This window comes from Papio anubis, chromosome 2, assembly GCF_008728515.1.
Source record: "Papio anubis isolate 15944 chromosome 2, Panubis1.0, whole genome shotgun sequence".
Lineage (NCBI taxonomy): Eukaryota > Metazoa > Chordata > Mammalia > Primates > Cercopithecidae > Papio > Papio anubis.
The window spans coordinates 44,737,666-44,753,402 of NC_044977.1; the positions used below are offsets into that span (position 1 = coordinate 44,737,666).

A 15,737-nucleotide genomic window follows, 5' to 3' on the forward strand; every position below is an offset into this window, starting at 1 on the left:
CTTCTGTATTTGGGGTCACTTACTTAGAGTAAATTCCCAGAAGTGAGATTATTAGTGCTAAAAATATGAGCATTTGGGGGGCTTTTGATATATCCCTAACCCAGTGGGCAATGCAATGCATTAATTTCTTATAGAATTGGCTGCTCTGGAAAATGAAGATATTTCTCATTCATAAAACAGAAAAAAACCAGAACTAGAACTCAGACAGTCAGTCCTCAGACCTTCATTGCACCCTGGTGTTTGATCTAATCAAAACATCATTATGCCACGGGTGTATAAATGTACTCCTGAAATCCATTTTTAGAGCTGAAGGGCTCTTATATCTCTAAGAGGGGGATCTGATGTTGTGGAGCAAACAAATCTTGTGACACAGAACTGAAGATCAGGTTCCCAGGGTTGCTGGACTATGTGGTCTTAGATAGATCACCTTGTTCTACCTCAGTGTCCCTAAGTAACAGCACTTTTCTCTACTTTGCTGGCCTTTGTTGCCTCCACATTTTCTTTATCTCTGATATTTTGGAATCTCCTTTTGCCATCATTTTGAGTTTTCGATTCCACTTTTGGTATGAGATACAGAGCTCAGACACGGCTCATCCCTTGTAACTCACCTTTCTGACACGTAGAAGAGTTGTAGTAATACCCTTCTAAACACAGGCAAAAATGTGTATTATGCAGCTCAACACATAATGAATTATCTTCACAAGGATCATCTTGGCAAGGATTGCTGGGACCTTAGATGGAGTAGAAAGAGATTAGAAATCCAGAGAAATGACAATAAATAACAAGAGGAAATGTATTTGTCCATCTTCTTGCCTCCCTCCTGGGCCCTTTCCATTCCTTGGTTGTGTTACTCCACAGCACACTTTTGGAAGAGTTAAAAACAAATATTTGCTTGCTTAGGTCTCTAGAGAGTTGTTTCTGAAATTCTAGAACCAAATATAATACTCGTCAATAGTAAAGATCAGAGATTAGTGGACAAGGGCTTGCCCAGAGAAAGAGAGATTGCAGTCTTCTAACGCCAAGGAGTCAGGAATCTTCAGATCTCAAAGTCCCCCCAGAACCTTGAAGCACGGTCCTCTAACACAACGTGGGGCTCCCCAAAACATTCTAGATAAAACGTCTTATTTTTAGAAAGGTATGAAGAATCGAACAGCCAAGAAGCTCGGAAAAGAAACTAGATGTCATATTCTGGTAAGCATACCTAGGAGACATAGCCATAAAAACAGGAATGGGACAGGAAAGGAGAGAATGTGGATTAACTCAGTGAAAATTCTAAGAGGCCATGAGAAGACACTCCAGCCTCTGGCTTTCTAAGTGGATCACTTGAATAAATGGTGAAAATAACACTGCAATGGGTTCTACACTGCGGGCCGAGACTCCCAGGCCAAGCAGAGTGCAGTATCTTTCTATCTCTGGGAACTGATGAGGTCTGAGGAGGAGAGTTAGCTCAGTGGTCCAACGGTGATCTGGGCTGCCAGTTTTCTTCATTTCTGTCAAGTGGAATGATTCTGAGCTGTGATGGCAGAATAGCTTATGTGTTTGATAACCTTCAAAGCTGTCTTGAGAGTCTTACAAACCTATATGTAGAAACCACTGATTTCTTTAAAAGCTGTATGTAAGGTACGATGTGTATAACATGCTCTCTTTTGTGAATAAAAGAAGGGGAGGATTATACACAAGCAAATATGTATGCTTATATTTGCATAGGTAATTTCAGGAGGGAGATACAAGGAATTGGCCACAGAAGTTGCCTCTGGGGAAGGAAACTCGGGGTCTGGGTCCTAGGGGTTCAGGATGAGAGCGAGATTTAATTTTTATTGCACATGATTTGGCCCTGTTTGAGCTGCTTTTTCCATAATCATAGGCCTAATTTACTTCTTTTAAAAAAATAAAAAGTAAAATAATGCTGGTGAGAATATGGGGCAACAGGAACTCTCATTCATTGTTTGGTGGTAATGCAAAATGCCACAGCCACTTTGAGAGGAAAGTTTGGTGGCTTCTTACAAAACTGAACATATTCTTACGAGAAGATCTGAGAGTCGCCCTCTTTGGTATTTAACCAAAGGTGTGGAAAATTTATGTCCACACAAAAACCTGCCCATCCACGTTAATATCAGCTTTGTTCATGAGTGCCACAACTTGGAAGCAACCGAGATACCGTTCAGTAGGTGAATGGATAAACAAACTGGTGCATCTAGACAATGGAATATCATTCAGCACTCAAAAATGAGCTATCAAGCCATGAAAACACATGGAGGAAATGCATACTACTATGTAAAAGAAGTCAATCTCGAAAGGCTACATACTGTATGATTCCAACTGTATGAAGTTCTGGAAAAGGCAAAACTATGGAGACAGTAAAAAGATCTGTGGTTGCCAGGAGTTAGAGGGGAGGATGAAAAGTGCAAAGGATTCTTAGGGTTGTGATCCCATAATAGTGGATGCATGCCATACATTTATTTGTCCAAATTCATAAAATGCATAACATCAAGAGTGATCTCTAATGTAAACTATGGTCTGTAGGTGATAATGATGTGTCACTGGAGGTTTATCAATTGTAATAAACACACCGCTCTGGTAGGGGATGTTGATAATGTGTGTGTCAGGCCAGGGAGTATATAGGAAACCTCTGTACCTTTCTCTAAATCTTGCTATGAGTCTAAAACAGCTCTAAAAATAAAGTCCATTAACATTATTTTTTTTGAGACAGGGTCTTGCTCTGTGCCCAGCCTGACACAATCTTGGCTGGCTGCAACCTCTGCCTCCAGGGCTTGAGTGGTCCCCCCACTTCAGCCTCCTGAGTAGCTGAGACTACAGGTGCGTGCTACCACACCTGGCTAATTTTTGTATTTTTCTTTTGTAGAGATGGGGGTTTTGCCACGTTTCCCAGGCTGGTCTTGAACTCCTGAGCTCAAGTAATTCACCCACCTCAGCCTCCCAAAGTGCTGAAATTACAGGCGTGAGCCATCATGCCCGGCTTCCATTAACAATTTTTTTTTTTTTTTGAGACGGAGTCTTGCTCTGTCGCCCAGGCTGGAGTGCAGTGGTGCAGTCTCAGCTCACTGCAACCTCCACCTCCTGGGTTCACGCCATTCTCCTGCCTCAGCCTTCCAAGTAGCTGGAACTATAGGCGCTCGCCACTATGCCCGGTTAATTTTTTGTATTCTTTAGTAGAGACAGGGTTTCGCTGTGTTAGCCAGGATGGTCTCGATCTGACCTCGTAATCCGCCCGCCTCAGCCTCCTAAAGTGCTGGGATTACAGGTGTGAGCCACCGCGCCCGGCCAACAATTTTTTAAAGAGAAAAAAATAGACTATATAGGATAAAAGGAGACATAGTTCAGTATCTTATAAACAAAATAAGGGTCACCCCTCGGACAAGGTATGAACCAGTCTTCTAAATAAAATTAATGGCTTCTTTAAGAAAAGCCTCAGCCACCTTGCAAAGATGACTTGGGACATCTTAGGGAAGAGATTGGATGTATCTCCTTCTGGAGATACCAGACAAGTAACTCCCGGGTGCTTTCTCTTCGGCAACGAAGGACAGACTTGTTAGCTTGTTTCATGGCCAGGAATTGATTAAGTCACAGGATGTTACAGCCAGAAGAGATTTGGGGGCTTTTTAGTTTAGTCTCGCCTTATTGCAGATCAGTAAGTTGAAGCCAAGAGAGAAATGACTTGCCCCAGAGTAGGGCCAGAACACAGGAAGACGGCCTGACTCTGAGGGAACACCTGGCAAAGCAGAAATGGCTTAGAAAACCTCCCTTTCCTGATTCCAGGAGAGCTGTGTCCCATTGGATCCCACTTTCAGAGTGGCCCCTCCAAACATGAAAGAAGACTGGGGAAAGACGTCTTAGATACAGCCTCTGGGCTCTACTTGCTTAACCATCCACTTCTTAAATCTATCAAAGAACATTGAGGAAGCAACCAGAAGTTAAGGGTAGGGAGACATCCACTTGGTCTTTGACCCTGGGTGAGTCATGGCCCTCACTGGGTCCCAGCTTTCCCGTCTGAGAATGATAACATTTATCTAGATTCTTCAGGCTCTAAAGTGTGATGATTCTTCTAGATCAAGGGCTGGCAAACTATAGTTCATGAGTCATATCTGACCAACCTTTTGTTTGTTAACTGTGGCTGCTTTCATGTTAAAATAGTAGAGTGCAGGAGTTACAACAGAGACCCCACATGGTCCACAAGGCCATTTAGCCTTTACTGATAAACTTGGTTGATTTCTGTTATAGACTGAGCTTGGGGAAGTGAAGCAAATGGTTCCTGTTTCATTAACTTCTGCTTGAGGTCATTTGTCATCTCTTAGTGTTCCCAAAGCATCTGTCCTTTGGACAATGGCCCTGGTTATGCCTAGGACTGTTTGAACACTGCTGTTGTTTTGCTTTCTATGCGTCAGTCTCAAATTCTTGGCTTGACACAAGTTCCACATTGTGATCAGCCACCATCTTACCTCAAGGGTAGAACTGACTTCTTCCTTAGGTAGACCAGAGAGCTAGATCAGTGGGGCTGAACAGTCCATGCTTATTTGGACCTGGTCTTCTCAGAGAACTAAAACTATTTCTAAAAATCCTCTAGGGAGAGGAAAGCTATAGAGATACCTTTCACAAAGCCCAAGTTCATCGAAAAAAAATACTGCACAGCTAGCAAATAACTTGAGGTAGGATAGGAGGAAAGGAAAGGAGAACAGAAGGAAACTGAGGGTTTTAGGATCTCTGCCGTCACTACATTGTGACCCAGATTTCAAACCCACAGTTAATTTCCAAGGAAACCTTGGGCTTCTTTAGACTCATTTTCCTGGCCCACCAGAACATACCCACCTCCCTCCCTCCACAGTGGTATGCTCCATTCTTGGGGAGTCTTTGAGGGAATCGCCCTTACCTGTGGTGTTTAGGGTGCTGGTCTCCAGTGAAGTGCTGCCAGTGGGAGGCTCTGATGATTGGTTGTCTTTTGTGGTGGGGGACATTTTATTGTCACTTTGTGTTTCAGAAGGAACCATTGTGATTGATCCATCATTTGTAGATGAAGCAGTGATTCTGTCAGATGTAGTTAATGAATTTGCATTTGCAGTTGACTCATTGTCTGTAGTAGTAGGTGTAGGAATTGTGAAGGAACTATGTATATTAATTGTGGGGGAAGCAGGTGAAGCAGCTGTTGGGGAAGAAGGTGTAGTTGTGATGCCAGCAGTTTCAGAGGAATTAGTTTCAATGGCATCAGTTGTAGTTGCTGTAGGATGACTAGTTGCAGTTTCTATGTTTTTAAAAGCAACAGGTGATTGGCCTTGGATAGTGGCTGCAGGAACAAAGATACCAAGTTTGAGCAGACAGTACATTGAATAACTAATGGCAGTTCTTAATACTAATTCGTATCCAATTCATTCTTTTTTTTTTTTTTTTTTGTAGAGATAAGGTTTCCCCAAGTTGCCTAGATTGGTCATAAACCCCTGGGCTCAAGCGATCCACCCTCTTTGGCCTCCCAAACTGCTGAGATTATAGTTATGAACTGCCATGCCCAGCCTCAACTCATTCTTTTCTGGAAAAATGAATATATATGACTATATTAAAAATTAAAATACATGGTTATTTCTAAACACAAAAAATTCCACAATAAACAAAATTAAAAATTAGACAAAACTGGAAAAAATGTTATTGAAAAATATGACAGAGTTAATGTTTATTTATTTATTTTAGAAATAAGGTCTTCCTCTGCCACCCAGGCTGGAGTGCAGTGGTGTGATCATAGTTCACGGCAGTCTTGAGCTCCTAGGCTCAAGCAATCCTCCCACCTCAGCCTCCCAAATAGCTAGGACTACAATTGTAATGCCTCCATGGCTGGCTAATGTTTTTTGTTTTTTAGAGATGGGGGTCTCACTATCCTGGCTAGGCTGGTCTCTTAACTCCTGGCCTCGAATGATCCTCCTGCCTCAGCCTCCCAAAGTACTGGGATTGCAGACGTGACCCAGCAGTCCCACAGAGGAGTTAATATTTTTTAAGTTGAGTACCAAGAAGCAATATTATTTATGCCTGTAGTTGTACAACTGTCGATCTGGGTTTAATATACTTCAGACTGTTCTCAGTGACGACAATTGAGAATGCCACAAGGTGGCGCAGTGACTACCCGGAAGTGGACTCCTTTTGTCTTTCTGCACTTTAAGGCAACTGCCCCCACTTTTCATTACCTTGATAGATTGAGGGAGGGAAAGGTTAGGGTTGGGTAAAGAACAATAAAATAAAAATACCTCATTAAGTGCTTATTATACTTCTTCCAAAATTGTATTCTAGTAGTGTTTTCCCATTCACAATTCTCGATACATTGACTAAGAGTAAGATGAGTAAGTGATCTTTGCTTTCTGAGCTATGATGGGTATCAAAGTTGCATTTTCACAACTTTTAGGAACCCCTGGATACATGGAGTGGTAAACTCTAGTGATTCAGTGATCTATTTTCTTTTCCTTTTTCTTTTCTTTCTTTCTTTCTTTTTTTTTAGAGACATGGTCTTGTTCTGTCACCCATGCTGGAGTGCAGTGGTGCCATCATAGCTCACTGCAGCCCCAAACTCCTGGGCTCAAGTGATCCTCCCACCTTGGCCTCCCAAGTGTTGGGATAACAGGTGTGAGCCACCTTGCCTAGCCCAGTGATAAGTTTTCTAGAAATTTTCATTGTCTCTAAGAACTCTGACCTTGACAATAGGTTAAAAATTATTGAAAGAAAAAGTTTTAGTGAGGAAGCAATTTCCAAACCTTAGAGTACAGAGAACTGTGGAATATGCTTCCTGATTCCCCCATGGGTCTATGAGCCCCTTGAGGGCAGAGCCTGGCTCTTCACCTTGAAGAGGGCTTGGCTAACATAGCCATTCAGAAATGTTGAAGAGATCAGCAATTGCTCTTCCTAAGCAAGAAATACATCATCAGCTGGCAATGTTGACTGCCACTCTTCCTATTCGTGCCACTCAGGGTAGTTCTCATCTATCAAGCGCTGGCCCTGCGCCCGACAGTACCTGTGAAGTAGACGTAAATGCCCTCATTTGACAGAAGAGCCCACCAATACTCAGAGGGGTTAAGAAATTTGCCCAGAGGCAAAGCCAGGTCTGTGAGATGACAATGTCCTAACTACCACTTGATTAAAGTTACGGGGAAGGTCATCCATTTAATGAAAAACCAAGACATCCCCGAGGAGCACACACAAGAAGAGCAAATAGAGAAAATTGGAGATCAGAATGAAAGCAGTGGAAGCAGAAGTGACCTCCACGGTGCCCTCTATCACTGGGGTAGCAGTGAGAGTGGCCAGGGGCTGGCTCTCGCCATGGAAAACTCTAGACAGAAGAAAAGGGCCTGGCAGACTGTGGGTGCAAACAGCTCCAACCCCACCAGACCCTGAATTTCATGCTTTGGAAATGTTCATTCTCGGCCGATGCCAAAGAACCAACATGTTTCTGTAGATGTGCAGAAAACAAATCGGGACATCTTAAGAGGTTTTCTGCAGGTCTTTGGAATTATGACAAGGAGTTTTGGACTTTTAGGCTTGTTTATTTTGGTTTTAAATTTCTGTTCACTAGGGAGATTACATTTCAGAATAATCAATTAGTTTGAATAAATGAGACACATTCCAAGCTGACAGCAATTCATTGCTGTGAATAGCTACAATTTTTTAAAATAACTAAAATATACTTGTGTGTGTCTATGTGTATATGTGTGTTTTATCCGAGGGTTGTACAGATTTTAGGGAAGACAGCTTAGAGCTGATATCCCAGGCTTAAATTATCTAGTAAAAATACCCAAGAGGAATTGTAAAATAACCCATTCTGTTCAATCTATAGATAACAGAAATATATGAAGACATCTGTGCAGTAAAAATAGCTTTAGTCTTTTTATTTCCTTAGGTCCTAAAACTTCTAAATAACACAAGGATAGCACAATGTCCACGGAGGTACAAATCATAGGTTTCAGTGGCAAAATATATGCCCTGACCTGGTTTCTTTCTGGGGAAGACTCCATAATCACCACCCCTGTCCAGGGCACATCTATAACTGCTTTATTCAAAGCTAGCTGAAAGTCACAATCAAACACCTTTCTCCCAGATCTAAACTCTTCATTGTGATGAGATGTTGGTTCCCAAAGGCACTCATCAGATTCTGTGGAATAATGCAGTCCTAATCTCTCAGAGAAAGCAAAAACAACCTGGAAAGTTTTGCCTGTTAAAGGCACTTCAAATGTCACTGGCACATTTTTCGTTTGTTTCAGTAAATGCTTGTATAGAGGTCCCTGCAGTCAAGGTGCTATACAAGGCCTAGGGGTGAGGAGGAACGTAAAGGTGTACAAGACACACTTTCTGCCCTTGGTTGCTCAGAATCCTGAGAGGCAACTCATGTTTGAAGTAGTGATTCCTTACACACACCTCCAAAATCCTTAACATTACAGAAAAAAGCAACTTTAAAAAAATTTTCAGGCCAGGAGTGGTAGCTCATGTCTGTAATCCCAGCACTCTGGGAGGCTGAGGTGGGTGGATCACGAGATCAAGAGATTGAGACCATCCTGGCCAACATGGTGAAACCCTGTCTCTGCTAAAAGTACAAAAATTAGCTGGGCATGGTGGCACACGCCTGTAGTCCCAGCTACTTGGGAGACTGAGACAGGAGAATTGCTTGAACCCAGGAGGCACAAGTCGCAGTGAGCCGAGATCGTGACACTGCACTCCAGCCTGGCAACAGAGTGAGACTCTGTCTCAAAAAAAAAAAAGCAACTTTTTAAAATGTATCAGGCCAGGTGCGGTGGCTCATGCCTATAATCGCACCAGTTTGGGAGGCCGAGGTGGGCAGATCACCTGTGGTCAGGAGTTTGGGATCAGCCTAGCCAACATGGTGAAACGTCATCTCTACTAAAAATGCAAAAATTAGCTGGGCATGGTGGTGGGCACCTGTAATCCCAGCCACTCAGGAAGCTGAGGCAAGAGAATCACTTGAACCTGGGAGGCAGAGGTTGCAGTGAGCTGAGATCTTGCCATTGCACTCCAGCCTGGGCGACAAGAGCAAAACTCCATCTCAAAAAATAAAATAAGGCCGGGCGTGGTGGCTCACGCCTGTAATCCCAGAACTTTGGGAGGCCAAGGTGGGCGGATCACAAGGTCAGGAGTTTGAGAACAGCCTGGCCAATGTAGTGAAACCCCATCTCTACTAAAAATACAAAAAAATTAGCCAGGCATGGTGGTGAGCACCTGTAATCCCAGCTACTTGGGAGGCTGAGGCAGGAGAATTGCTTGAACCTGGCAGGGGGAGGTTGCAGTGAGCCGAGATCACACCATTGCACTCCAGCCTGGGCAACAAGAGCAAAACTCTGTCTCAAAATAAATAAGTAAACAATAAAATAAACTTTTTTTTCAAAAGCAAACCTTAATAGCCACAAAAACTGTCAATATTAATATATCTGGAGGTAGATTGATGGGAAGGCAGATTGGATGCTCAATTTTTATTTCATATACATCTGTTTTGTTTGAATTTGTTACAGTGGGTCTGCATTACTTGTATAACTTTTTTAAACAAAGAAGAGGAAATCAAAACCAAAGTCTGAAAATCAGATCCAGGCTGGACGTGGTACTTCATGCCTGTAATCCCAGCACTTTGGGAGGCCAAGGCAGGTGGATCTCCTGAGGTCAGGAGTCTGAGACCAGCCTGGCCAACATGGTGAAACCTCATCTCTACTAAAAATACAAAAATTAGCCAGGTGTGGTGGCAGGTGCCTGTAATCCCAGCTACCCGGAAGGCTGAGGCGGGAGAATCACTTGAACCTGGGAGACGGAGGTTGCAGTGAGCCGAGATCGTGCCATTGCACTCTAGCCTGGGCGACAAGAGTGAAACTCAGTCTCAAAAAAGAAAAAAAAAAAAGAAAGGAAGAAACGAAGAAAGAAAGAAAGATCAGATCCAAGTGCAGACATGACAAAAAGGGAAATCATAAGCCCCTACTATGTGCCAGGGAGTGTCCCAGCACATCAGGCTCTCTGTCTCATTTAATCCTCTCAGTCACTCTTCAGTATAGGGATTTCCCCTCTATTGTTGCACAGGAAGACACTGACGGTCAGAGACACCCCGCAGCTAATAAGCGGTGGCACGCTGTCTGAATCCCTGCTTGCTCCACGATTTGCCCTTCCCCCTGGGTTCTCTGGGTCGAGAAACATCTCCACTCCCCTAAGGTACCTTGAGCCTCAATGATTCCTGATTCCCCTACCTCTCTATTCATCTCCTTGGCCCTCCCAGCCAACTTTCCCCTTTCTACCGCCCTTCTATTCTATTTTTTAAAAGTCAAGCCTTTTTTAATAGTGGCTCCTGAAAGTCATACAAGCCTCACCAATTCTTCCTTGGTCCTGAAGGCTTGGACCTGGCATCTGCCCCCAGGATTGGCAGGAGAGATCTGGTGAGCCCTCCCCTCCTGTGCACCTAGCCTTTTCCAAACTTCCCGCATTAAAAGCTTGAAACCAGCTCTCAAAAACTCTAATCCTGATGCCATTCATTCCTGTTCTCTGAAAGGGCTTAATTTCTCTTCATATGTCTGCCTCATCAAAGACTTTCTTCCTTTCTGCAAGCAGCTTCTAGATTTCAACTCATTGAACCTGAAGGAAATCAAAATATTTCACCCTCGAATATAACTCCCTGATATAATGAGTGTTTTAAATTAAAAACTCTCAGAGGTCAACAAGCGCTGTAAGGACTGACCCACCAAAGAAGAACTATTGCTCCTGTTCCCCTCCCTGTTATGTCATTATCCACTACAGGAAAGAAGACCAAGAAGGAAACCACCCCTGAGCAGACCCTTCGTCAAGATAATGACTGTCTCCAAGGATCTTTAAGTTCCAAGGAAAATTATCTACAAGTTCATTTTTGTTCCCAGATCAGATTGTTCTCCCTACTAATCATTTATTGCCCCTCAACAGAATTCCTCTTCTCCCTTCTTCCGTAACTTATTTTATCAAGATCCAAGCCCCCTTTCTTTCTGTAACTTCAAGATGAAATATAAGCTTCTATACCTCATCAGGAAGTTGGGTGTTCATGCTGAAGGCTCCTGGGTACACACATTAAATACACTTGTATGCCTTTTTCCCTATTAATCCATCTACTTCATGGCAGTGATTTTTCAGCACAATTTTAAGCCAGTTGGCCCCCACAACCCTCACCTCTCAACGTATTGATGATCTCACCCACATGTGGCCCATAGAACCCTTCCTAACTCAGAACAAAGAGTACATGTCTGAAGTCTAATCAACATGACAACTACTCCCTATGGTTTAGCCTTCTCAAATTCAAGTACATTTGTGCAAGGAGGCTTTTTCCTGCGGTCAGCTCTCTGATTATCATGAGGGGGGATCCAGAACGCTACAGTAGAGAACTGGGTCCTTGGAACGTACTTAGTCCTTCTTATCTGGCCTCAGGAACTCTCAAAGACAAACCTCTGGTTTGCTGAGCCCCCAAGTCTTACTCCATAGGCCACTTCTTCTCCCCAAACCCCCCGAGATGGACTCTGGCTCTGTCACCCTGTGCCATCTCAGCTCACTGCAACCTCCACCTCCCGAGTTAAAGCGATTCTTCCTGCCTCAGCCTCCTGAGTAGCTGGGACTACAGGTGCCCACCACCATGCCTGGCTAATTTTTTTTTTTTTTGTATTTTTAGTAGAGATGGGGTTTCACCATGTTGGCCAGGGTGGTTTCAAACTCCTGACATCAAGTGATCCACCTGCCTTGGCCTCCCAAATTGCTGAGATTACAGGCTTGAGCCACCGCGCCCAGCCCATAGACCACTTTTGCTGCTGCTCTATCTTCCCCATCACAGGATAAAATGCCTGTGTCTTTGAGCTGAGCTGGAGAGGAAACTTCATTTATAAAATAGACCGTGTGCTGGGCTGGGAGAATTCGTAGCCGTAGGCCTGCTGATTCTACCTCAAAGACAACATACATGATTGGAAGAATTAAAATGTAAAAATATTCCTTACCTGTGTGTACAAAAAGGAGAGCAAGAAGAGTAAGATGAATGACGGCTTTCATTTTTGCTGTTCTTGCTTGGTAATCCAAGGAGGAAATGATTTCCCTCCCCGGCTACCTTTAGTTTTAACTGTCTTTCAGGTACAAAGTCCGGTCATTAATTGACGTCAAACCAGAGAAAGGCAATTATAGCCAGCATTTTGTCATATACCATAGGTCTCTTCCGAGCTTTTGAGATAGAAGAGGTGGAGCTGGCCTTACGAATCATTTTTCTGACTTGAAGCCCAAAATAACTTAGGACATTCCAAATATCCTTGTGAGGTTGGTGGCACAAGAGTTTGGTTAATCTCTTGATATCTCAGATGTCTCCAAGCTACCATGTTTTAGGAGGTCACCATTCCATTAAACATTCAAAAATGAACTGTGCTCTACTCACCCACATTTGAGTGCAGGAAACCCACTTTCCTCCAGCTGTAGTTCTGAGAATCCCTGAAGAGGACTTACATATTTCCCAAAATTATTAGTTGCTTAACTTTAGTCACCATATGCTGGGGACCACCATTCTGGGCCTCTCTGATGGCCATATCTAGCAACTTTGTAATCACATCTCCAAGCTTCTATGACTCTACCTGGATACAGCCCCCCAGTAAAGTTTCCAAGCATAATGAACATCACATCATGGCATCTAACCTAACTTTACTGAAGTCTTGTGGGTGACTGGTGTGTTGGGGAGTGGGAAATAAAGTACAGAAAAGAGAAAACCTAGAACAGCTGATTTGATCTCTCTGCTCCTGGCTGCGCATTGGGCAGGTCCCCACCTCTCAGTTCCCTTTCTCACCCTCTCTCTAGTTCCTCAGCCCCTCACCTCTCACCATGTGTCAGGAACCAGCTTTACGACTTGGATTTGGGTCTTCTTAATCCAGTTCTCCCTCCTTAAAGTCCAGGGCCCCAACTCTACTGTGTCCAGCCCCAGCCAGAGGAATGTAAACTAATGATACCTTCTGAGTTGTGGCTAGAGTTTTGAGTTTAAATTTTCTTTTTTTTCTTGAGACAGAGTCTCACTCTGTCGCCCAGGCTGAAGTGCAGTGGCACAATCTCAGCTCACTGCAACCTCTGCCTCCAGGGCTCAAGTGATCCTCCTGCCTCAGTCACCCAAGTAGTTGGGATTACAGGCATGCACCACCATGCTTGGCTGATTTTTGTATTTTCAGACGAGATGGGGTTTTGTCATGTTGTCCAGGCTGGTCTCAAACTCTTAGACTCAAGCAATCCCCCACCTCAGCCTCCCAAAGTGCTGTGATTACAAGCACATGTGCCACCACGCCTGGCCTTTGGGTTTAAATTTTTAACTCTGACCTTGATGAAAACAAAACATTTTTGTATGATCGCCCGTAAGTGCTTTTTGTCCTAGAGTCTCCATTCAAGAATAAGATAGCGGTTTGTTCTTACATGGCTGAGAGGTCCATTTAAACACTTTTTCCAAAACAAAGACACGTCTAAGACCCTTTATGTTGTGCTATTATTCTCAGCTTGAATAACTCCTGGAATCAGTATTTAAACAAAGGCTTGTTTTTCTTTTCTTTTTAAACTAGCTTTATTGAGCTATAATTTATGTCAATAAACTGACCTATTTACAGTGTACAGTTCAACGAGTTTTGATTGATGTGTAGCTACCATTGCAACCAAGATACCAGGCATTCCCGACACACCCAAGACTTTCCTCTCGTCCCTTTTTAGTGCTGCATCCTCCACACTCCACCCCAACCCCAGGCAACCGTTGATCTGCTTTCTGTCTCTAGAGATTAGTCTGTATTTTCTAGCATTTTATGTAAATGGAATCATACAGATGTAGTTTTTTGTTTTGTTTTGTTTTTTTGGGCCAGTTTCTTTCACTTAACATGATCATTTTGAGATTCATCCTTGCTGTGTGTATTCATAGTTTGTTTCTTCTTATATCTGAACACCACTCCACTGTATCGATGCACCATGGCTTGTTTATCAATTCGTCTGTCGATGGACATTTGAGTTGTTTCTAGTTTTGACTATTACAAATAAAAATATTATAAATAAGGCCAGATGTGGTGGCTCATGCCTATAATCCCAGCACTTTGGAAGGCTGAGGCAGGTGGATCACCTGAGATCAGGAGTTGGAGATCAGCCTGGCCAATGTGGCAAAACCTCATCTGTACTAAAAATACAAAAATTAGCCAGGTGTGGTGGCGGGCACCTGTAACCCAGCTACTCAGGAGAGTGAGGCAGGAGAATCCCTTGAACCCTGGAAGTAGAATTTGCAGTGAGCCAAGATCACGTCACTGCACTCCAGCCTGGGCAACAGAGTGGGACTCTGTCTCCAAAAAAAAAAAAAAAAAAAAAAAAAGTTATAAGTATTCATGTACACATTTTTTTATGAACACACACTTTCATTTCTTTAGGGTAAATATTTAGAATAGAATGGCTGCATCACATGGTAGGTATATAACTTTTTAATAAATGGTCAAATGGTTTTCCTAAGTTGTTATGCCATTTTCCATCAGCAACATATGAGAATTCCAGTTGTTCCCTATCCTTGCCAACACTTGGTATTGTCAGTCTTTATATTAGCTATGCTAAAGGGTATGTAGTGGCATCTCACTTTTGTTTTAATTTGCATCTCCTGATGACAAATGATGTTGAACATCTTTTTATGTGCATATTAGACACTCATGTCTCTTCTTTTGTAAAGCACCTGTTCAAATAATTTGCACGTTGTAAAATTGAGTTGGTTTTCTTCTTGGTTTTTAATGATAAAAGTTCTTCACATATGTATTGCTAATCTTTTCTCCTTTTCTGCCATTTTTATATGGCATTTTAAACTTACTATATTCACTTTATAAAAGCCTAACCAGGAATCTAGAAAACTTGAAAAAGTGGCCTGGGGTCACGTAAGTAGCAGCAGGATCTCAAATGCAGGGTCTCAAATCCTGTCTCCTAAACTGGGAGGGGCCTATCACACCCCTTCACGTCTTAGGTTCAAGATATCAAGTGAGTAGTGCCCACAGTGCTCTATCACCAGTGTCTACTGATGCCACCATATTATAACAGTGTCAATATTTCCATGGTTTTCTATATTACTTATCTGCTGAGCATAGAATGAAAAGTATAACCAGGAAGGCATGGAGGACTGCCAAGCATCTGGCTCCCTGACTCTTCCCTGGCTTTATCATCTGGAAAAATATGGGCAGCAAGAAAGTCAGGCAGTCCTCAAAGTATAAATCAGCAATCACTGTTATGCCCCCTCCTAACTCAATCCACACTCGACTTCAGTACTGCAGGATGACAGAGACAATGCACAGAGCTTTCATAAGGGGAACGGCTTCTTCCTCAGGGCTGATGTTTCATTGCATATGGAGGGAGATTAATTCCTGAAACACTCCTGGCCTCTTGGCATGTCTTTATTCATTTTGCCCTAAATGAAGAGTAGTGACTTATTTCAGAATAAACTGGGAATACTCACCTCAGATCCTGCGGTTTCCCTTTGGGGAGAGAACCTGGATTCAGGATTGTTGTGCCAAGAAGGTAATGATCCAGTAGGAGGAAGGCCTAAGCCACATTCTCAAAAATAAGCTTCTATAAAAGTAATATTTTGTGTCCATCTGTTGTACTCTTTATTTTACTTCTCACAGAACTCAAAACCTGGATAGGAAAAAAAATACTGATATTTATTAGTATGAAATGGCTAAATTCTAAGTATCTATAAGTCAAGAACACAGACTCCATTTTCCCATAGAAACAAT

The 15,737-nt window shown here is 42.9% G+C and overlaps 1 protein-coding gene across 1 annotated transcript in view; it reads right to left on the bottom strand.

The window, feature by feature from the left end:
* Positions 1-13,044, bottom strand: part of MUC13 (mucin 13, cell surface associated) — a 30,666-nt gene extending 17,622 nt beyond the window's left edge. Inside the window, exons 1-3 of the mRNA XM_003894037.5 lie at positions 11,976-13,044; positions 4,886-5,296; positions 609-731 (exon numbers count right to left, since the gene is read on the bottom strand). Coding sequence (XP_003894086.2) covers positions 609-731; positions 4,886-5,296; positions 11,976-12,027 — 586 coding nt within the window. The 5' untranslated portion in view covers positions 12,028-13,044. The remainder of the gene's footprint in view (positions 1-608; positions 732-4,885; positions 5,297-11,975) is intronic.
* Positions 13,045-15,737: the final 2,693 nt, after the last annotated feature.